Source organism: Martes martes, assembly GCF_963455335.1.
Source record: "Martes martes genome assembly, chromosome: 11".
Classification (NCBI taxonomy): domain Eukaryota; kingdom Metazoa; phylum Chordata; class Mammalia; order Carnivora; family Mustelidae; genus Martes; species Martes martes.
Genome location: NC_137899.1, coordinates 22,243 through 46,753, shown reverse-complemented (window position 1 = coordinate 46,753; position 24,511 = coordinate 22,243). Strand labels below are relative to the sequence as shown.

At 46.2% G+C, this 24,511-nt stretch overlaps 1 protein-coding gene across 1 annotated transcript in view; it reads left to right on the top strand.

Moving 5' to 3' along the window:
- Nucleotides 1-21,861, top strand: part of LOC308352114 (spermatogenesis-associated protein 31E1-like) — a gene marked incomplete at both ends in the record, with an annotated part of 35,218 nt that extends 13,357 nt beyond the window's left edge. The window contains 2 exons of the mRNA XM_080818170.1: nt 18,770-18,830; nt 19,082-21,861. Coding sequence (XP_080674296.1) covers nt 18,770-18,830; nt 19,082-21,861 — 2,841 coding nt within the window. The remainder of the gene's footprint in view (nt 1-18,769; nt 18,831-19,081) is intronic.
- Nucleotides 21,862-24,511: the final 2,650 nt, after the last annotated feature.

Genomic DNA, 24,511 nt, shown 5'->3' with positions numbered 1-24,511 from the left:
CCTGTGTGACCCCCATTCTAGCAGAGGATTAGTCATGAACAATGAAAAGAAGCAGGCAGGAAGTTTGGAGGAGATGCACAAGAATACATAAAGAAAGCAAAATATTTGCATTATTATTTTTTTCCCTTTTTGTTTTTTTAATTCACTATTTAAAGTATACTTATTACAGAGAGAAGGGCAGCAAAATACAACCACTTTTTATAGCTAATTTGCAAATGGAAAGTGTTAATTAAAAATTGAGGCTCTCAAAGTTTCTAATTAGCCTGTAAAATTCATTCTGCTATTGGGGTTTGAGTTTTTATTTCTTTTCTTGGTTGTATCTCTAATTATAGACTGGAAGCTAAAAGGGTTTTTTATTTATTTTTTTATTTCACAAGAGCATTATAAAAGAAAACCACCAAAGTTTTAAAAATATAAATGGCTTCCTAAGATTTGGTGGATGCAAATACTATTAGATAATTTGGTTTCACTGTGAAGTGAAAACTGCTAACAGAAATGACTGAGCTTTTACTTTATGGATTGGAATTTAGGGAAAATAATCTCAAATATTGATAAGATTTAGCTAAACCATAGGCATAATTCCTTCGGTTGGTGATGATACACAAATTTCATATTTTTTATCCAAGTAGCACAAGAATTTGGCAAAAAGTGTGGGTTAGCCCTCTATTTTTATAAAAAGATTCATTTATTTATTTGAAAGCGAGAGGGAGAGAGGGAGCGCAGGGTGGGTGGGGGGCGGAGGGAAAGCGAGAGAGAATCCTGAGCAGACTCCCCACTGGGCACAGAGTCTAAGGCAGGGCTGGATCCCATGGCCTGAGATCCTGACCTGAGCAGAAATCAAGACCTGAATGCTTGATGGACTGAGCCCCCTGGGCATCTCCTCCATTTTTTGAACATACATCCAGGACTGGCTTTTAGGATCACAGTCTTGCATAATAGGTAAGAAGCTGAAATAATGGCTGAATCCAAAATTAAGGCAACGGCAATTCATTGACTAGCCCCCATATATCAAGCACACAGACGCCCCCCGTCACAGCAGTGCTGACCCTTACTACCTTATTTTTTACCACATTCATACGTACCTCGCTAACACAGCATCCAGAGCCAGTAGATGTATCTACATCCCGAAGGCACCCAGTTTTAGCTTACAAGTCGGTAGTGCCTAGTCACTGTGGAGTGCCGCCACTGTGACCACCGTTCTGTTTGAGAGCATTCCCATCACCACATAGAGAGGCTCGTGCTCCCGTGCCATTGGCTTCATTCCCACTCCAAGCCTAAGTGAGAGCTAATGTACTTCCTGTCTCTACAGGCTTTCCTTTTATGGACATTTCATATAAATGGAATTTCACAGTCTGTGCTTTTTAAAAGTGTACTTAGCCTGATATGTTTTGAGGTTCTTCTCCATTGCAGGATGGATAGGCGCTTGGATTATTTCTACCTTTTGGCTCTTCTGAATCATGCTGCCATGAACATTCATGCTCATGTCTCCGTACAGACACATATTTTCATTTATCTTGGATGGATATTCAGGAACGTAATTGCTGGGTGATCTAGTAAATGTACGTCTTCATTTTCAAATAGGTGACAGATTGTTTTCCACGGTGGCTGCATCTTTTTGTGTTCCCATGAGCAATGAATGAGGGTTCCAATTTCTTTTCAGCCTCTCCAATGCTCATTCTTGACTTATATTTTTTCACTTTATTTTTTAAAAGATTTTATTTATTTATTTGACAGAGAGAAAGAGAGCACAAGTTGGGGAGCAGAAGGAAGAGGGAGAAGCAGGCTCCTCTCTGAGCAGAGAGCCCAACGTGGGGCTGGATCCCAGGACCCGGGATCATGACCCGAGCCAAAGGCAGATGCTTCACCCACTGAGCCACCCAGGTATCCTTGTCTCTTCTGCTGTAGTCATCCTTGCGATTATGAAGTGGCATTTCATTGTGGTTTTTATTTGCATTTCTCTGATGGGTAAAATATTGAGAATTCTGCCCCGGGCTCGTTGGCCATTCTATATACATGTGCGCTGATGAAACATCTATTCAACATTTTAGCTTATATTTTATTGCCTTTTTGTCTTCTGATAATTGAGCTGCAAGCTTTTAGAATCTATTTGGGATGCAAGTAATTTATCATACATGTGTTTTCAAAATTTTTTCTTCCCATCTGGGACTTGTTTTTCACTTATTAATGAGTTCTTGGAGTTCAAAATGTTTTCATTTTTATGAATGCGAATTTGTCTTTAATCACATGTGTTCTTGGGGTTGTAGTAAGACTGTAGTAAGTAAGTCCCTACTCTGCTGAAAGTGGAAAATGAGGTTTCGTGCAGCCCAGGAGATGCTCTAGGGCGCATGTGTGTTCATGGGCAGGAAGCTGTCCCTACGCATCTCTCCTCTGTGCTCACTGCTACTAGGGTGGAATTCATGGGAGCCCAGATGGGGGCGTCTGACCCTCGGCCTGCGATTTTCCCAGTGGTGGATGTATTTTGAGTGACCCAAGCCCAGGAAGAAGAAACAGACCTGTCTTCAGAGAAAACACCTCAAGCTTCTTCTGTGCAATGTGAAATAAATGTTCTATGAGCAAATACATCCTATAAGAAAGTTTCTGATGATCCCTTCATCACCCTAAAGTAAAATGAACAATGCTCTTCTCTGATTTTAAGATCTAAAAAGTATAAATGTAAGTTAAAAAATTAGCCTTTAAACAGTTTTTTGGGTTTTTTTTGTTTTTTAATTTTTTATTTATTTTCAGCGTAACAGTATTCATTGTTTTTTCACCACACCCAGTGTTCCATGCAGTCTGTGCCCTCCCTAATACCCACCACCTGGTTCCCCCAACCTCCCACCCCCCCCCCCCGCCCCTTCAAAACCCTCAGGTTGTTTAAAATCTTCTGTATAAACAAATTCTAGGGGTGCCTGTCTCAGTCAGTTGAGCATCGGGCTCTTGATTTTGGCTCAGGTCATGATCTTGGTCGTGAGTTGGAGCCCCTCGTCGGGCTCTGTGTGGGGATGGACTCTGCTTCTCTGTCTCGCTCTCTGCCCTTCCCCCAACTCATGTGTGTGGTCTCTCTCTCTAAAATAAATACATAAATCTTAAAAACTTTTCTATAGGAAAACCAGGGGACCAACTGTTAAGTTTAAAGTAATAAAAAATTTCAACTGCATTACCCAAATTATTATAATGTGCCAACAATTAAGGTCAGTCACAGTGTATGTCGGTTTAATGTTAAAACTAACTAAAGAGACTTTACGAAGAATACGTGGAGAAGACTACCTCATGTTGTGAATTTAAGGAGCATTTCAAAAATGTCCTTGTGGCAGGCGGCCTCGAAAGTGACCCCAATGACCCCTATCTGCTTGTATCCCCACCCCCTGTAGTCCCCCCACCTCTTGGACATGGGCTAGGCTGAATGACCTGCTTCTAACAAATACACAGCAGAAGCACACACACAGCACTGCCAAGGTAGGTCACAACGTGACGTCGGCATCCCCCTGGCCCTCCTTCTCTTGAGCACTTGCTCTGGAAGGAGCCAGCGGCCATGTTGTGAGCTGCCCCACCGACATGCCACATAATAAGGCCCTGGTGTCTCTGGCCCACAGCCAGAAAGCACCTGGGGCCAGGGAGTGCCAGTCACCAGTCCTGGGAGTGATCAGGTTTCTCAAGGGATCCTTCATCTCTGAACCTACAGGAAAAAGTTCTATCCTTTAAGTCAATATGACTTTTCAAATTAATATTCACACATTCAAATTAAGTGCAGTTCAATCAGACCAGGAGCCTGTGAGACGACTTTAAGTATCGCATCATGATCCAAGCATGCTACAGGTAAGGTCTAATGAGAAGTGCTGTCAGCAGCAGCTGTCACTCCACCAACCTCTGGGGGAGTGGGTGAGCTCGGTTTCTGCCACGACATCAGACTCAAGACAACACCTGGTGTCTTAATTATGGGAGGGCTGCACAAGGATCTCTCATTCATTCAAACCGCACATTCGTAATTCTTGACAGACGGATGGTTAGAGGTAAGGGGTTCATGTATATTCTCATGACCAGCAATCGTGTAGCACAGGACACAACTTAAGATCAAGGAATTAGAGGGAGTGAGACTTCTTGTAACTTCTCTCTCTTCAGTTCTGTTATCAGGAATGATTCTAATGACTCCACGTGGTGAGCATCACAATAACGAGGACGGAAATAAACAGGGCATCTTATAAAGCAGCGCTTCTCAAAGCACCACATCTTTTTTTAGAAAATCAAATGCCCTGTCTCCACCCCCAAACTACTGGACCAGTAGAGGAAAAAGTCCCCATTGTTGTCAAGAATGACGTTTGGTTACCAGGGCATCGTCAGGATAGATCAGGGTGCTGACTGAGAGGCCAGTTTCAAAGGGAAGAATTCTGTCTTCGTAGTTGAACAGTGAGGCCATGCATCTAGCAAAGCAAAAACACTCCAGTAAATCAGATTTTTAAAATAGTTTCTTTTTACACCATTATGAAAGATTTTCTGAAAGAAATGGAAGGAGTTTGGATGAGACATTTATGACTCATGTATTTTTCTTTTGTTTTGTTTTGTTTTACAGTGGGTTCGATACCACTCAGAACACACATGTTCTCTATGATCAGGTGGGTCTGGGAACAGCCTTCCCTGGCTCCTCTTGAGAAATGTGGTATTATCAGAGTCTCACCAGTACCCAGATCGTAGAGGAGCTGAGGTGAAGGACGTGAGGATGAGGGCTTGTCCATCCATGCCTTGGGTTCAAGGGCAGAGCCTGTGTGAAGGGGTGTGGGCACAGGGGCCGTTCTGATGGATCAGGACTTGGAGGAGACCAAATGAGAAGTTCTTAGGAGAAGGGAAGGATTGAAACAAATTTTCGCTTCCTCCCCCAGTGAAGGTGTGTGTCTCTCTTCCTATTTCTTCACGTTTCTGAAAACGTTTTGAGTTGTCTGTTTTTCATTTCTGCTGCAAGAGCAAATTTTCTATCAAATAAAAATGTGAACTGAGAAAATTAATAACTAAGAGAAAAGGCCTGAGGTGAGAAGGGGTCTACACAGAATGACCTGCCAGGCTCAGTCTGACCTGCCATCTTGGTGTCTCACAATTCAGTCCTGAGGGAGGTTCCAGGGCCTCTGAGGCATTTTGCTGTCCTCTCCAACTGCAGACATCTTTAATCATCTTTCCCTTCTCCTCTGTACTCCAGTCATCCAGGTGTTACAATCAGAGACAGCCCCATTTCACCTGGATTTCTAAAATGGAGTCATCTGGTTGTTTCCTTTTACTCACGCCTTTTATTCAACTGTCCTGTTTGCCCTTAACTCCCCATGCCCTAACCCCTACAGAAGCAGAGACCGTGGAGGATGACAACAGGAGGAGCTTGGTGAGGACCAGGCCTAGGAAATACCATTGTATTGAAGGAGGAGGGTTTGGGTAACACTTCAGAGAGGAATCCCTGGAAAGGGCAACGAGGAGGGGGGTGTCAATGCTCTGTAAGGTACTATCATTTTGGTTATTCAACATGAATATCTACAATCCCCACAGTTGGGTTATGAAAAAGGAGCATATTGTACAAACACATATAGGGAATTGTTTTTTACTGCATTTCTACTATATGTATAAAAACTGAATTTAAAATTATATGAACACAATTATATATTTTAATTTTCTTTTCAGTAATGTGTATTTTAGCTCCTTAAAAGTACTTTTTCTGGGGGCGCCTGGGTGGCTCAGTTGGTTAAGTATCTGACTCTTGGTTTTGGCTCAGGTCGTGATCTCAGGGTCGTGGAATTGTGCCCCGAGTCGGTCTCTATGCTCAGAGGGGTCTGCTCGAAGGTTCTCTCTCCCTCTCCCTCTGCCACTCCAGCTCATGCTCTCTCTCTCTTTCAAATAAAAAAAAATCTTAAAACCAAACCAAACCAAACAAAACAAAACCTTTTCTGGCTACTGTACATATGCCCCAAGGTTGTTAACCCAGAGACCCACTGGCCTGCAGCCACACACGTTTGGTCTGACGCACTGCAGCCTTTCAGCTCTTGTGGACTCCATTCTCCCATCTGCTTTTCAGGGTCACAGATTCTAAGAGTCTTTGCCACAACATCCCAGGGGCCCGGAGTAGCCACATGATGGCATGAGATCCATATGTATGGAGACAACCACAGTCCAGCTCCAGAAAAATAGTCATGGGACATGTATCAAGGAAGAAATAGAATTTTATGTTTTCATTTTAGGTTTAGGAACCATCAGAAGTACTTGTATTGGCACTAACTTGTTGTCAACAGGATAACAGGGAGGCAGCAGAGAAACGCCATTTCAAAAGCTAAAAATCTCACTAAATCCTTAAGATGTTATGAAATAAAGCTTTGATTCTGGTACACAAAGAAGCCCCTGGAATGTTTCCTGTGCCCTGCGTAATACTTTCTAGCAGATAGCGCTTACTTTTTGGTGTTGTTATTACTTACGTTCCTTTCCCCTAGTTTTTGGTTGACTTTATTATTTTGCTTTATTTTTAAAGCTTACAAAATGAGGGGTGTAAGTTATGCGGAAGACGTAAGGGATAAAAATAAAGGAACACCCATGCGTAACTCCTCCACCTAAGAAAGAAAACTCAGCCATGTCTTTGCAGACCTTTATTGGTCCATCTCTACTCCCATCCTGTTGGTTATCCCCATTGTTCCTCCTCATAGTTTACTTGATGGGAATATATGGCTGAAGAAGCTATCACTTTGAGTTGCATACTTTGAACTTCAAATAGAGGGAATCATATACTGTGTGTATTCTTTGACTTGCTTTCTGGCTCAGTATCATGTTGATAATATTAACTCTCATAGACTTTCATTGTGGTCTATGGTCATTGTTTTATTATATCTCATCATAAAATTATATTAAGCAAATGTATCCATTCTAGTTGATTGGATTGGGTCTTTCCCCCATTTTTCATATTACAGTGAAAACAGCTATGCATCTTCTCAGGATCTTGGAGACGGGGCTGAAATTTAGAGTATATACAGTAAGAATGGCTGTGTCCAAAATTTGACACATCTTCACATCTACGAAGCATCAACAAACTGTTTTCTGAGGTGGCTGCATCCTCATGAGCAGTTAAAAGGCTCTGGAGGTCCGTGTTGCTATGTAGAGTTGATGGTGTCGCTCTTTTTAATTGTGTCCAACTTGTTGGTTGGGAAATGGGATCTCTCTATGTTTTAATCTTCATTCCCTTCATTACTAAGGCAGAAAACAAAGGAAAATAATTTTATTTAGACAAACCGAGGGGGCTACCTCGGATGAAGGATCGAAGCAGGGGTCTCCTGTGGAGGGTCATCTGTGTAGACATGAGAGACGAGGTGGGCTGTGCCAGGTAACCAACTGTGGGCAGGGGGCTGCAGACAGAGGGAGTGGTTTCTAGAAGTTCCAAGAGGCAAAACCCTCTTTCCTTTTAAGTGCTGTAAGTGTTCTTAGCTGGTAAATTAGAGACCTTGCCAGACAGTTTTCATCTAGATTAGGAGACTAGGGAGAAAAGGGAGAGTGTAGGGAGACATATATTGTGCCTATTTATTCTCTTAACTGGGATGAATTACTTTGCATTGTAAGAAAAGGAAAATCACACATAAAAACAAATTTTTAAAATCCTTGAGAAGAATTAATCTGGCATGAATCATGCAATGTTTTAAGCTTAAAAGAATCATTAAGAACTTTCTAGGTTTGGAGAAATATATACATATATATATATAGTCTGTAATATTTAAGATCTGCATGACTTGCCTGTGTTAAATCTTGATAAAGCATGTCTTGCCCATTGGAGATGCCCCTTATTGTTCCCAAGTTCTGTTGTATGTATCTGCAATGGGTCATTCACTATCTGAAGTGAAAACCAGTCCTTGCTTTTCTGCCTTGAATGTTGAGTAGTGCTGAGTGTCACTGTTCACTCAGAGGTGGGTCCTTTTCCAGAAAAGGACCCACCTTTAATGATCAGTGGAGTCCAGAAGAGCCCAATGGGGAACCTTTCTAGTTTTTCTTAGTTAATCACTTTGCATTCTCTTGGAAAGACATGCTGGGATGGAATCAGTCATATGAGTGATTTGCCAGGGAGATGTCTGCGGAGAATGAGGAAGCAGGAATAGGAGTGGAAAGCATTCCGACTTCCATGCAGGTCTGACGATTGAGGAGACAGGATGAGGCAGGATGGGACAAGAAGAGCTTCGGACTTGACTTCAGTTCAGAGACAGCTTCAGCCAGGATGATGCGGAGTCCAGAGTAAAGGCCACCCTCCAGGGAGATGCCACATCAGGCCAGGAGAGCCCCGCTCCACCATCCAGTCATTGGCTGAGAGAAGCCTTGGCAGAATATGGCCCCAGGATGGAGGTGACTGGGGGCCCAAAAGTCCCAGAGGTACCGAGGCTGGAGGCTGTCACTTTCCCATGACCCTCAAAACAGGTTCTTTTGAAAAGGAGAGCTGAAAAATATATCTCCATAGCTGCCTTACTAAGAAATATAAACCTATTAAACTTGCATACAAAGAAGCTCACAGTCTGTAATGTCTGCATAACAATGAAATATCATGAATGCACCTGGCTCCTAAACTACACTCGGGCCTACCAGTTATGACATCCAAGAGCATCTCACTGGTGTTCCTAATGACGTCGAAATGAAATGAGGATTATTTGCCTGGCTCAAGGGATTATTTTTTAGAACTTTGTGTTGTTTAGAAACAAATTAAGGAACACATTTTTTAAATTTACAAATTAAACTGATGTAGAGACATCTGTTAGTACCCTATAGCTTCAGTTCTCTATTTGTCTGTAAGCACAGTGATCCCCTTTCGTTTTCCTATCCTCAGCACTCTGAGTTGGTTTGCCCTAAGTAGATTTTCTTCTGCATGAACACGTACTCATTATTTATTTGGACTTCACACAAAATGATTGCTATCCCTGACCCAGTGGTCCCAAACCACTCATGTGGGTCTAGAGTGTTCTGTGCCTAGGAACTCTGTCATATGATTGCAGAAGCCAGGCCTCCTGCATTGTTCATTATGTGACATTCAGACCTCTCAGACTCATCTGCTTCATTAGCTTATTCCTACTAACCACACAACCCAAAAAGCAGAAGGACACAAAAATGGGATTCGAACAAAAGAGGCCAAGCTTAACCAAGAGACTGGTTCTTCCCCTTCCCTTTGTTTGCAATGTTCAGTGTATCTACTTTACAATTGGAAAGGAGTGGAATGGCTCACTTACACAGAGTAGAAGTCAGTGGAGAAGAATTGTTAATTAGTGAGAGGAAGGGTAACCTTGTGTTAGGTTGGCCATCTGTGTGGGAGAAGAGAATTACGAATCCATACAGGAGGTTTGTCTAACAGAGGCCGTGCAGTCGGGAAGAGCAGAGAGCCCTAGAAGTGACATGCGTCTGTGATGTTCACCACATGACATGCCTTCACCCAAACCTCTTTCTGTCTTACTAGAACCTCTCACTACCCAGCATGGTTGCCTGCTTTGTCCCATGGCTGCCATAAACCTTCTGGAAAGAGAATAACTTTCCAGTCGGAACATCAGTATTGTTGGCTCTCCCGATGGCCCCCCCTCCAGGTCCAGGACTCATGCCTAGCTACCTTTGTCCTGAATGGCTCTCACTGATAACTTGACCTACCTTTGCTCCTGTCAAGGCCACTCAGCACCCTTTAATAGAAACAAAGAGTGTTCAATGACAGTTGCAAAAAGACCCACTAAAAATAGAGCCCAAGTCACTATTAGAAGGCTCCCCGTAAATAATTAGCTACTTTCAAAATCAAAGCCAACCCCCCAAAGCCAAGGAAACTCCCTGACTGACAAATACACTAAGACAACCACTTTCCAAGGAGACTCCTCTTCCACCACCACACACTGTCCCCTGCTCAACCTTCTGTAGAGACAGAAACTTAACGGAACCAATGCACTGCAGCTGCTAACACCTGAGGCTGAGAAGTTCCTTGGAAGGATGAGGCAGGAGGCTTCACCACTCAGATGGGTTTTGGAGACACCCAAATCAGCCACTGGGTCTCTCCTTGGTCTTTCACCCAAAATTTAGCCCACAGACTTCATAAAATTACACATTAGTCCAAAGGAAATCTCAAAGATCTTCTTCCACAAATATTGGTGGTAATGGTGCACAACCAGAAATAGGCACCATGTATTCTCATTTATGGGCTTTTGTCTGATGCATGCAGAAGTTTTAGAATTAAAGCTCTTTGTGTCTGTCTGGATGTTTTTGTGTCTACACATATGTAATAGTTTCTTACCTTTGGGTGGAATTACAAAATTATACCATAAATTCCTTAAAAGGACTTCTATTTTAATTGCTGTAACGATATATAAACACATACAGATTGAACAGTTCTAAAATTCCCAGAAATTTGGGAAATTTAACTTTTAATACTTTCATATGCTTTAAAAAATATTCTTAAACAAACTGACTCAAGGATTTTCAAAATTCAAGCTTCCATAATTTGGGTAGGTCTTTAGCAATCAGGACTAGTTTGATATTGTTGGTTGAAACAGTGGTGTTTCTAGCATCATACATTTGTATTCTATTTGGGTATATTCTTCCCAAACTTACAAAGGTTTACTGATTAAATAAACCCGCCTGTGGCTACAGCTGTTTCAGATTATCAAAAATGCGAATTTTTCCTTAACCAAATTGAACCTTCTTCTGACCAACCTTATTTCAACAGTACTTACAATTTGTAGTTAAAAAATAGTTTCCAAGCTCTTTATGTAACTTAAAACCTTAACCTTATGCTAACCTGAGTTAATAGTTTTCTTTAGATACCCAGGTCACTTATAAAGAAGAGAAAATATTGAAACTTAATTACTAAGCATAATTTTAATTCTATATGCTTTTTGTCTCTAATTTTTACATGGTACAGACTGGGATAAGATTTCAGAATTGCATTCAGGCCAGGTTCTTTCTCCTGGAGAGCACACTTCTGTTTTATAGAAAGCTCTGGACATATTTCCAAATAATTCCTATACCTCAACTACCTCCTCCTCTCATTCACCCCGCTCCAAAGCCACAAGGGCACCTTTCTCCATCCTCACCATGAGAACCTACGGGGGTCCTGATGGAGAAGGCCCCAAAACGGTGGCCCCCAGGATTTTCCCACTGAGTCACACCCAGCCTCCAGCCATTTGTGAAAATATCATGTAAATCTCCCCACACGTCTGTGGCTCCAATGTGCCTGCTACGGGCCTCAGGAGGCAGTCACAGGCTCAGCTCCTGTCTCTCTGGATATGCCTGCCTCTCTAAATTTCAGGGTGGCAACTAGTCTTGAAACCTTGGTTCTCTGAGGAGCCCAAGAAAAGCTACTGATTTCCAGTTTGTCCTGATTTTTCTTACTGTAAGGCTAAAACTGATGACTTCTAGAAGTTGCTTCCCTTGCTGTCAACATGTTATACAACCATGTTATGTCTGTAATACTGAGCAGTGAACATTGGTACCACTGTTGACTACAGATTTTATTCTGATTTCACCAGTGTCTTCCACTAATGTCCTTTGTCTCTCCCAGAATCCAAATAAGGATAACACATAGAATTTAGTTATGTATCATCTTAGTCATCCTCAATCTGTGATACTCCCACAGCCCTTTCTTCTTTTTCAAGACTTTTTCACATTTGAAGTTCTCTCATTTTGGATTTTTCTGATGTTTTCTATTAATTAGGCTGGGGTTATGTTTGGGGGGAAGTATAGCACAAAGGTAAGTCCCCTTTTTATGCATCATATCAGGACGTACATGACAGAAGCTTGACTAATAACTGGGGATGTTAGCTTGATCACGGGGTTTAGATGGCACCTACCAGATTTCTCTGCTGAAAAGTTACACTTTTTTCCCTCAAATCTCTATCAGCTAGAAGCCAATCACTAAATTCAGGGCACACTCAAGGGGAAGGGAATTAAACTCTACCTCTTGGCGGCAGGAATATCTGTATCTATATCATGAATAATTTTTCTGTTATTTATTTTTTCATATGGACTCATGGACATTAATTTTATTCTTTGGAATTTGATCCAACATGTGCTTGTTTGTGTCGTTGTTCAATTTGTTAAAATTTCCTGGTTTCATCTTTGTTTGAGCTTATAACTTCTTCAGTCTGTGTCTGCCCTGAATAATGCTGCATTCTTACTTCTCCCAGTGAGTACCTGTCACTCTCTAGTTTTCATGTTGCTTCTTCTTCCTGTGACATCAGTTCTCTGCTAGGTTCACAAAAAGTAACTAATTTCCAACAATGCTCTTTCTAGCTCTCTACGTCTCTGAAGTCATTTATTAGACTGATATCTGTCAAAAACACTTTCCATTTATCCATAAAAATGTCTCAAAAAATCTCTGATAAATCATGATCCAAGAGCTCACATGAAAATAATGGAAGTATAATTACAATATGAGTTCTGACTCACCGGTTCTGTGTGCTCTGAAATTTTCTGATCCAGGCTGGTGCCATTAGAGAAGATAAAAATAGATTATTTCTTCGTGTCACTTCAGTTCTCTCCCTTCACGTCACTCCCATCTGTCCCTCACCTACAGAACCCATTGTGCACACAAGGCCCATGACTTGGCTTGTTCTATATCCATACTATCAATCATGCTCTTTGGCCTTACAGCAGTAGACTCACTCCTGACTTTGTCCCCAGGGGAGAATACAGTAAATTATCAAAAAGAGAAGGCTCACATTACTCTCATAAAGTGTAGTTAAGAAGCAGGGAGGACGTTCATACAACACCGCCATCAATCAGTGCCTGTGCTGAGACATAACAGTAAATGTCAATGGTAATAATAATAATAATAATTGAATAAATAAAGGCTTTTAAAATGGGTACACCTCCCAGGATCTTAGAAAGGAATGCAACATGAATTTAGGACTCAGAGAGTTTAAAGGTCAGAACAGGTCAGGAAGAGTAAAACTAATACTATTTCATCGATTTGAGCAATTACTTTAGGAAAAATCCATTACATAATACACCTGTTAGATGCTGAGGAAGTAGTATGGAAAGGGACTATCTTGTCTGATAAAACACTATCAAAATGTATTCTGGAAAGGGATTCAAGATGGCGGCAAAGGAAGATCCTGAACTGATCTCCAGTAAACATAAACACATCAAATCTACAGCTACATAAGGATCATTCCCCTGTGAAAAAGATCTGAAATCTGGATGACAATCAACCGATAAAAGAATGTCATTGAGACAGGTAAGAGAGGCAGAGATGTGGTCTTCACAAAAAACTTAAGCCCCAGAGCCCAGCACACAATAGGGAGACATCTCACCAATCTGGTGCTTCCTCTGGAAAAGTGAGGAGTGGTGCCTCATATCAGGCAGTCCAACCCTTGGGATCTGCACCAGAGAGATGAGTTCCCCAGAGATGCCAGGATTAGAAAACCAAGGGAGATGAGGGATCCAAAGTACTATAGGAAACTGAGGTTCTCCTTCTAAAGAGCTCATGTTTGGTCTCACTCATCCTGGGATCCTGTTCAAAAGCACCACTTTTTAAAATGCCTAGACTGTATGGCAAAAAAAACTCATTTGTTCATCTGAGGGTATCTGCCCGAGGGGCAGGGGAGAGTCAGGGGTCTCTCTGGAGACAAAGGCTCTGGCAGACACCATTTGTGTGTTCTCCACCTACCCTGCTAGCCAAGGTAGGCACACTGTGACACAGCACCTTCCGGTTGCCTCACAAGAAGGGTGAGGGCTCGCAGTCACAGCATGGTCCCACCGCCTTGCTGAGGCTGGAGAGAGTGGGTGGCAGCAGCAATTCTTCACTCCCGCAAGGGCAGACTAGTGTGAACAGTCATGGCATTTCCCTGCCCCCAACCTCGGGCCTGGGATAGGGCACTCTCTCGCAGCACAGCTGAAATCAATGAGTGCATGCATTCAAGGCATTTTCCTGTTCTCGTTCTGAAGCCAGAGGACATGCCTTGCCCCCTGCACATACCAGCTTCCCTGCTAAAGCCAGTAGGCATGTGCAAACCACACAGGGGATGCCCCTTATTTGTTTGGGTCTGGTGGCCAAGGGGGCTGGCATTCCTGAGCTCCAGGGAACTATAACAAATGCAAAGACACGTTTGGCAGACCGGTAACCCCAGGACACTGCATAGACAGCAGGCCGAAACACAACCGCTGTCTTCCTGTGAAAAAAGCCTTTTTACTTACTCTGGACCTTCAACCTGAGGGACAAGCTTCATGTCTCCCAGACATCTAGAAACTACAGAGGTGCTCCCAGAGAATGTAAGTGGAGAGAGACCATCCTTGCTCACCCCCTTTGCCTCAATACGCCTCTACCAAACATCCCAGAAAGGAGCTTATACACTTATCTGGAGCCCTGATTTTTGAAACTGTCACCAGGGACACCTCCAGATCTCCCAATCTGGAGTCCAACTGAAATTGCAATTGTCACCCCACAAGACTATATATATTTGCACACTTTAAAAGCTTCTGCCTGAGAGTCTGACTTCCAATCAGCCTAAAACAAAAAGTGTTAGATTAGATTCCTCTCCTTGGAACACTGACAGGTCTCCGGGACAGATCAGAAATAAATCAGACTGCTTATACAATCACAAAGGTTAGGAGACAACTAAGAACCAGGACAAGGGTAAGCGAGAAAGTTCATCTCCCACACATGGCAACTTTTCATCACTGGAAGAAGTAGTTGTTTTGCCAAATATATAGAAACACAGTAAGTCAAGCAAAATGAGGAAATAGAAATATGTTCCAAATAAGAGAATAAGACAAAACTTCAGAAAAACGTTAATGATATGGAGATAAGTAATCTACATGTAATGAACTCAATTTGATAGTCATAAAGATGCCCATGGAACTCGGGGAAAGAATGGAGGAGCACAGGGAGAACTTCACCAGCAACCGGAAGTGTGTGAAAGAACCAACCAGAAGTGACAGGGATGAAGAATACAATAATTAAACCGAAAACTACACTAAAGGGGTTCAGCATGAGACTGGATGAGACAGAAGATAAGAGTCTCTGAGGTGGAACACAAAGCTGCCCAAACAGAGCAACAAAAAGAAAAATGGGTTTAAAATGTTACAGATAACTTAAGAAACTTAATGTGACATCAATCAGGAAAACACTCAAATTAAAGAGGTCCTAAAGGGAGGGGAGAAACAGAAAGGTGCAGAAAACTTACTTGAAAAAATCATGGGTGAAAACTTTCCTAACCTGGGGAAGAAAACACCACACTGGGATATTCAAATGAGAAAAACAAACAAACAAATAAAAAACACCTCAAAGACCCCAACACCAAGCCACATTATAATTTGAGTGTCAAAAATTAATGATAAAGAATATGAAAAGCAGCAGCAGAACAGCCGTTTATTATGTGCAGGGAAGTGTACCAGGTAGGCTACCAGCAGGTTATTCAGCACACGTTTCACAGGCCAGAAGAGAGCAGCATGATGTATTCAGAGTGCTGAGGGAGGCGCCTCAGTAGCACAATTGGTTAAGTGTCCAACTTTTGGTTTCTGCTCAGGTCATGATCTCAGGGTTGTGGGATCGAGTCCCACCTTGGGCTCCCTGCTCAGTCTGCTTCGGTTTCTCTCTCTTTCATCCCTCTTCCAAACAAATTGTTAGGATCCATGATCAAAGGAATGAGAATGATGCAAAGCAAAAGTCAAGCAAAGCTTTATTTTGCGCCAAGCATCGAAAACCATACTGACCAGTAGGGGCCGTCTTTTACAAAGAGGCGACAATGATGACCCTGATGAGACTGCTCCCCAGACGAGGCCGCTGTGGACAATGCCGCTCTAGACGAAGATGCTCCCCAGGCGAGGCTGCTCCCTGGGTGTCGCCGCTCCCCGGATGACGCTGCTCCGGCGAGGCTGCTCCCCGGACGAGGTCGCTCTGGATGCCACCGCTCTGGATGACGCCGCTCCCCGGACAACGACCCCGACAAGACCGACAACTACCCCAATTACTACTACTACTTCCCCCATCCAGCCTCACAGACTAACCTTTATAGAGGTGGTTGACCCTGGCCCACACACAGGTGGCCAATGACATTGCAACACACAGGGAAAACTGCACAGTCATGCTCAGTCGGCAATATGGATGACCAATTGAATTAAAATTCACCACAGTAAATATATGTGTGCCCCGCTGATTGGATGTCTCCATCTGGCCTGGCCTGCCCCTATATGCAGGGTTTGCAAGTAAGTTCCTCTGGCTAACCAGGCCCTCATACAGGCCCTCACAAAATAAGTTTTTAAAAACAAGAAAAAAATGCTGGCTGACTGCAATCTGCCTTTCTTTCCAGGGTGCGAAAAGAAAAACATGCAACCAAGAATGCTCTACCCAGCAAGGTGGTCATTCAGAGTTAATAGGGAGATTAAGAATTATCTAAATAAACAACTAAAGGATTTGATTATCACTAAACTGGCCTTATAAAAGATGTTGAAGGGACTTATTTAAACTAAAAAGAAATGACATAATTAACAAGAAAATACATAAAAATAAAATCATAAAGGCAAACGCAATACAGTATATGTACAGCAGAGGTAGTGGGTAAATCACTTATAAAGCTAGAGTGAAGACAAAAATAGTATGTTTAACTAAAACTACAATAATTATTTGAAAGATTTATATTTAAAAAAGGTCATGACATCAAAACCATTAAACACGTGGTTCCCCACAGTATAGAACTTCAACAGTTTACATCAATGGAAAAGTCATCCACACAGAAAGTCAATAAGAAAACATCAGTTTTAAATGAATCATGTATACTGGGGTGAATGGATAAAGATGTCACACACATCAATACTATTCAGCCATAAAAAATAATGAAATGGTGATGGTCGTGGTAACATGGAGAACCTTGAAAATACTAAGTTAAAGAAAATAAGAGAAAGACAAGTACCATATGGTTTCACTTGTATTTAGAATTGAAAACAAAACAAAACAAAACAAAACTCATATTCATAGATAAAGAGAAGAGATTGGTGTCTGTTGAGGGGAGGAACTTGGAGGCCTGGGAGGGCAGAGGGATGGAGCTGCAGGGTGGGGGGAGGGGCTGCTTCTCTTCTGTCCCCTCCCCCTCCCTCAGGAGCCCTTTGTGACCAGACAATAGCTCTGTGATGTGGGCGTGAGGCTTGTGTCTGCACCTCCACACCCAGGGCTCAGTTGCCTGAGGGCAGCAGCGCGATGGGTCACTGACTCTCAGGGCTCAGTTGCCCGAGGGCAGCAGTGCGATTGGACACTGATGAGTCTGTGAGGAAATGTGTGATGAGGAAAGAGATGGAAAACTATCTCTTCCCTCAGGAATCCTTTATTAATGGTTGGCTGAGCTCCAGTCCCACTATCTGGGCAGTTAATGGCATCCTTGCTGTTATATGTGGACTGGGGCTCTTCGTCTTCTTACTTTCTTATTACCAGCAAGATCCGCCCTTACCACCAGGCAAAAAACACGGGAAGAGCAGGAAGGTAAGGAACCCTCGGCCCAGACCCAGCAGAGTGTGATTCTATCTTCTTTTCTATTACTATTTCCACTTTTCCGAGTCACTGGAGAGACTCCTGAGATGGGAAAGAATAGAATTCTTAGGAGATAGTAGACCACCATCCATCCAGGACAAGCCAGACTGGGCAGAGGTTAGAGGGACAAGAGGATTTCTCCCCAAAGATCTCGGGCCAGAGTCCAGGTGTGGTGGAGGGGTCCAGGACAGTGTCCCAAACTCAGGGACTGGTGGCTGAGGACTGGAGGCTAAAAGCTGCCTCTCTAGCAGAGGTCAGGCCCCCCTGAATACCGGGTCACCAGCCGCCGTCCCACGACAGGTGTTTCAGGTGAATGTTCCCCCTTCAGGGCTGATTGAGGGCAGTACTGAGCCCAGGAGGTCCCAAGCAGCAGCTAGAGCGGGGCTCTGGCCTTGGAAAGTGGGGTCCTATGTGAAAGAGTCCAGCTGCGCCACCAGGTCTGAGATTGCGTGTGTTTCTTGAGCAGAGAAACAGTAGCAAACTTCTCACATAAAAAATCCTTCTGTACATTCCTCAAAGAAGGACAACTGGAAATATTTGTATCCATTTTGAAAAGGAAATGAGTAAAACGAAAGAAAATCACAGCCCACCCCCCCTTAGTTAAATGTAGGAAGTCACACTACTCATGAGCAGCGAGCACCTGCTGCTGGGGTGGGGGTCCCAGCCTCCCCATGTTCTCTTATCTCAGTACCAAGTGGAGCCACGGAGAAGAAGAAACAGAAGCCAGAAAAGCCAGGCTCTGAGAGGTGAGCATCCACCACTCACTCCTGCGTGCCCCAGTTACACTGTGCCCCCTGCTGTGAGGCCCAGCCCCACCTTCTCCAGGACACCAGGGCCTGATCCCATCCCTTAGGAAACAGAGCCCTGGGTGGTGGGTTGGGGGCTCCTGGGAGGGAGAGCACAACCCAGAGGCTTCCCAGACTCTGTGCCAGAACAAAGCCCTGAGGGGCTGGAAACGGGTGTCACCCAGCAGGGGCCCCAGGGCCTGGACTGGGGGCGGGACCTCCTGCTCCTACTGTGGACAAGTTGTTCAACTCCGCTCAGATTCCTCTGTGAGGCCATGCTGTCCTTCCTCCCCCAGCAAGGTCATGAGTGAGAAAACACTTTGGAAAGGACAAAGCGATCCCCAAAATGAACCCTGTAATCACCGTGTGGGCATGTGGCCTTGGACAGTGCTGTTTGGGGCTTCCAAGTCCAATCCCCCAAAGGTCTCCCCTAAAGGGACATTGTACCCAGCCTCCCATAAGATCCCTGGACCCCGCCTTCTGCTGTGACCCAGTCTCCTGTTTCCAGCTTGCAGGAATTGCCTGCACGACCTGGAAGAGGTCCACAGTTTAGTCTCCCTTCTGCAAAGGTAAAGAACCTGCCCCCTTCTCCCCTGGGTGGGCCTCCCTGAGTCTATGGTGTGACCCCTGGGGCTGCAGGGAATGGCCTCTGGGGCTGTTGGGGGGGGCTGGGAGGAGCCATGGGACAGACTGTGACCAAAGCCCTGGGCTGAGGGACAGCAGGAGCATTGTGACATGGGTGTGGGGCATGGAGGGCCGTGGGGTCCCCTCCTGGCCCCGGGCTGCTGCAGGGGCAGCTCACGCCTCCTGTCTCCCGCAGCCACCTGGCGAGGCTCTCTGACCAGGGGGGCCTTCACCAGTCCTTACATCAAGCAGCCCCAGGGCAGGTGCGCCGAGGGACGCCAGCTGGAGCCCGTCAGCCATGCAGGGAGCCTGTGGAAGACGCTGCTCCTGCCGTGGCCTCATCACCTGCTCATGCTCCGCTGACAGGGCCCCCTCAGCCTCTGGCCTCCACCCTGCCAGCGAGACCCCAAGAAGAGCAAACTAACTTAAAAAAAATCCTACCGGACACAGTGAGAAAGAACTTTCTTCCAGGTAATTCCTACTGGGCCTCTCTCATTCCAGCCATCTCAGGCCTTGGCCATGCCAGCTATCCCATTTTATCCTTGTCCTGGTGGTGGGAAAGTACCAAGTCCTTGTTCTTGCCTGGCACATTACAACACAAGTGCCAGCAAGAACATGTGTCCTGCCACCCACCAGATGCCTCGTTCTGGGGTGATCTTACTAACAGGCAGATAGAGACTCATAACCCTTCGTTTGTCAATCCGGATGTCCAGAAGCTCCTTGAACTACTAATCAGCAAAAGGGTAGAACTGAAGAGTTGGAAGGAGAAAGAAAAGGTTGGGTCAGTTTTCAAACAGTGGTGCCCAGACGACCACTGGGGGACTCTGTGGAAGCTGTTGGGTGCGGAGCAGAATACCACTACCCCGCCATCCTTCTGGAACATGAAAAACAAAGCAGAGCCACTGGCCCAACCTCAGCCGTGCTCATCTCCCACGGTCTTGGAAGACCGCTTGCAATGGAAACGCAGCCAGCTCTTCTGGGGTCTCCCCTCTCTGCACAGTGAGTCCCTTGTGGCCACTGCCTTGTTCTCTACTCACTCTTCTCCACTACAGGTTCCCTATGTTTTATTCAATGGGACCTCTAATTGCTTGCCAGTTCTAAACCGGGATCAAATATCTTCACAGTTTTCCCATGCCCCACCATTGCTCCAGTGTGGGATCCAACCCCAACCCTCAACGCTAACCTTGCCTCAGCTCCAGGTCCCCCTTGCACCCTGTGTCCCAATAAGACCACCTTCTCTCCCATGCCAGAGGAGGACCAGTGGGGTATCTTGTCCTACATCCCAGAATAAGACACGATCCTTCATCTCAATGAAAATGCAACATCTGGAGTGGCCCTTGTTGCCAAAGCAACAAGGAAGGGGGAAGTCTTTACCCACTATGGAGAAAAGATCTCCAAAATTCTTTAGCCAAGTCCCTCCCAAGCTTCCGGAGGACCACCAGGCCTCCCAGGCCCACAGATCAGGTTCCACCTTTCACGGGGACTTTGTCATCTTTAATATCCAGAAGCCACAGCTTCAGAGGAAGCTCAGCAGGGATAAACAACAAAGCAGCTTGCCCCACAAGGTTCAGCTGTCTCTGGAACTGAGGTGGCCTCAGGATGAATCTCCGGGGGTGAGTAAGGCACAGAGAGAGCAGGGGCTGTCAAGACCCTTTGTGTTTAAAGGCAAAAGCAGCCAAGCTACATGGAGGACCAGGTCCAGATACCACAGGAAGTATCAAGCAAGACCCCAACTAGATAAGAACTTTGGTAAGGGTCTATGGCAGTGTCTGAAGAGGACACCAACAGGTCTCTTCAGGATCTCAGCTAGGTTCCCAGTGAAGGTTCTGGGAACCAACTCTGAGAAAGAGTTTGGAAGACCCTTGATAAGGGCCTTGGAGGGTGATCCAGGAAAATACTTATCCAGGGGCCCAGATAAGAAACATCTAGAAAAGACTTTAAAGATTCATTTGCACAGGAAATTGGAACAGATCAGTAAGGGTCTGATCCCTGTGACTGTGCGTCGATCCTGGTTTGTGGCCAGGCATGCTTTTCCCAAGTCGCAACCCCACATGGCTATCAGAAATCTAGCACCCTTGAAGGGTCGGAAGCCCTGCGTAAACACCTCCCATGAGCTGTCCTTCCTTTGTCCTAACACTCAGCAGAAGCTGGAAACACACATCATAAGTTTTCGAGTGAGGCGTAAGTGGGACCTACCTCTCCAAACTGTTGAGCCCATAGATCTCAAACTACGTGAAGCTCAACACTTGTCCTTTCCCCAGCCCCCCTTTCTGTGCTCAGCCCCCTTTGTACCTGGGGCCCCCTCAAAAGCCAAATTTTACAAGTTCTTGGGGAAACCACCACAGCCCCATCCAGGAAAGAAGGGTATAACTGAAAAGTCTGATCCCACTTCAGAGAGTCCCCTGCCTGTTCCCTCACCCATATGTGAGCAAATCCAGCAGGCCCTGGGAGGGACTTCACCTGGTGATGGCCATCAGTCCTCAGAGACGTCTTTATCAAGACAGGAGGGCAGATCACCTTCTCAGGACTCCATTCCCAGCCTCGCAAACAGAACCCTGCACAGCAAGGTTGTTATGGGGGCCAAGAAAGACAACCTGGAACCAAGTTCAAGTTTAGCAATGGCCAGAAATGAGCTAAAAGAGGAGAGTGGGGGTCAGGCCTCACCAGACAAGGTAGCAACACTGAAGATGAAGCTCAGGTCCCAAATTCCAAGGTCTGAAGGGTCCACAGAGGCGTTAGAGGCCAAGAAGGCCTCTTCTTGGAAAGTCGTCTTAAGACCCAGTGGGCTGGCCAACAAACCAGCCATTTATGTGGATCTGAGGAGATCAGGATATCCAGGTGCTAGGAAAAGCCCCTCACCATCTACAGTGTTGGTTGCTGAAGATCCAGAGGAGGTAAGCCTTAAAACAAAGGTTAGTAAGGTTGAGCTCCAAGAGAAGATAGAGTCGGAGAACCAGCCTGAAGACCATACTGCTGGTGCGCTTCCTCAAGATTCTCCCAGTGACATCCTCCTTCCAGACTTTGCCACTTGTGTGCTTGTTGAAGACAGTGGCACCAATGTGCTCCTGCCAGACTCTCACACTACTGCTGTCCTTGCTGCAGACATTTTGACCACTCAAGAGTCACCCTCCTGTTCCCAAATGGAACGTGCCAGCGGAGAGACACCAGCTTCCTCGTTGTCACATAACCTTAGCTCAAGTGGATCGAGCAGTGAGGGGCAGCGAGAGCCCTGTGGACCAAAGGTTGAGGAACCAAGTGAAAGCCAGAGCAACAGTGAGACCACTGATGAGGGAAAGGACCAGAAGAGTCCCAGACCAGAAGAGAATGAAGACAGGTGTGCAGAACCGTTGGAAATCAGGGCTTCCCGAGCTAGCGAGATAGTCCACCCTTCCCAGGCCAGAGGATCAGGAGAGAGCCTTGGGAGCAAATACCTCCGGCTCATGCCACCAGAAAAGGAACATGTTTTTCCAGAAAGCCACTTTAGACAAAGGATGAGGAATTTTCTGCAGTGCCTTAATCCCAATAAAAAAAGCAAAGGACTGGAAGGCCCCCTTCAAAAAAGCAAGCCTGCATCGGCTCCTGCCCAGAGCTGGGTGCCAGTCAGAAGCAGATCGGTTATGGACAACAGGGCTGCCGAAACTCAGATGATCGTGACAGCCGTGGGACAAATCCTGGTGGAAAAATTGGGACTCCACCAAGGAACTCGGACCTCAGAGATATATCAGCACAAGGCATTGCAGGCCCCAGTACATAGGCATTCTTGCCCCCACAGGGCTTTTGCCTCCACAGACCAGAAGAGAGTGATGGGAGGGATATCCTCCAATCGGCAAGGTACCCCCAAGGGTCATAGCTGCCCCAGCAAGAACCAGCTGACCAGAGACAGGAATGGCGAATGGGGAAGCCTCCCCAGGGACCTGGGGCCCCCAGGAAGACCCGGCCAGCACCGGCCAATGGTGGCAGGTGTCTCAGGTCGAGTTCACCATTACCCTACATGCAGTCTTCGAAAATACGTCTCAACCTATCAGACAGAGAATGCTTCACACATATTTCCTGGTCAGAAAGATTTCCTTCAAGAAAAAATCGAGTATATGCAAAGAAAGCCCATTTTTTCTCACATTAGCACATCCTCTGTGTGCTAATGACTTCCCCGTGCCACAATTTTTGTTGTTTCCCAAAAATATATGTTTGTTTGTTTTTTTCTCATGAGTGGTGCTGGACTGTGTGCTCTGCTTGTGGGGGGTGGGGTGGGGTGGGGAGGATCAGGGTTTTCTCTCCCTGAGGGCCTGCTTTGGCTTCCAGAATGAATGGGGCCTTGGAGGGCCAGTGACCTCGGTGTCCACCCCCGCCCCCTTCCTCACACACCTTCCATTTCCACGACAAGGTGAACAAGACCCAGACCGGGACCTCGCTCTGCCCATCCTCTCCTGCTTTCCCTCCACCTGAAATTTGTGTGGCTGTAGGGAGGGTCTCCTGAGGCAGAAATCCCGTTCAGGCTCCAGGAAGACAGAGTCCTAGATCAGAGTGGGGCCTGCAGTTGGGAGATGCAAGGCTGGCCCTGAGGGCAGAGGTGAGAAATCCTGCCCTCACCCCCGTCTCCTGTGGGGAGTAGAGGACGGCCACCCCAGGAGCCTTCTCTTCCCAGAGAATCCCATCTTGGCTCCATGCAGCCCCTCTTACACTCAGAGCAGCAAGGGACAAGCTCGCTCCCGGTGCTGAGGGTGTGTGGGGTGCCACAGAGACCCCCAGGGACCAACCTGCCCAGCCCCAGGGCACTGAAGGGGCCCGCTCGCCAGCACCCCCTTCCCCTTCTGGGGGATGGAGGGGGTGTGGCTGTGGGCGGGGGGACCCTGCGCTTAGGGTGGGAGGCCAGGAAGGAGGCCAAGTGACAGGGTGAACCCATGCCTGGTGTGACGACTGAGGACCCTTGGTGTCCCACTGCCACCTACAGGCCCAGAGGGGAGAAGTTAGAGGTCCTGGGACTGTCCCCACAGGGTTTCCACCCCACTCCAGCTGCCAAGTCCAGGGGTGCGGGTGGTGGAGGGGGTGGGGTGGGGGTTGTACAGAAGCCACCTGAGCTCCCACAGGGAGGGCCAGGTTCCCAGAGGCAGCAAGGCCTTCAGGCAGAGAAGTTAACTTCTGCACAATTTGATAAGCTTGTAGGACTGCGGGCCCGGGACAGACTTGTGGTCTGTGACCTTTACGTACACGTGTGGCCCAAGGACGGCTCTCAGGGGACTGGTGGGGACTCAGAGGCCAATGGACTGGCCTGGCTCCTAGTCTTGGTTACCCCAGAGCCCAGAAGGGCAGGAGGACAAGATGGGGCTTGTCCCACCCCCGGCTGGAAGGGACGTGTCCAGAAGGAGGGTGCAGTCCAGGAGGGCCCCCCTGTGTGTCCTGCTCCCAGCCCAACAATGTCCTCCAGGGCCCCCCCCACATCACTCACATGGTGGAGAGTCCCATTCCAGGAGGGATCCCCCATCCAGATGGCAGCAGGCATGGCCCCCCCTCATGCTGTCAGGACACCCCATGTGGGAATGTATCTGGGGTTGGGGGCAAAGTGGGTGCAGTCCTGCTCTCCTGCAGCTTCTCCCTGGAGCCAGGCCCTGCCTCTAGGTCCCCAGGGTGG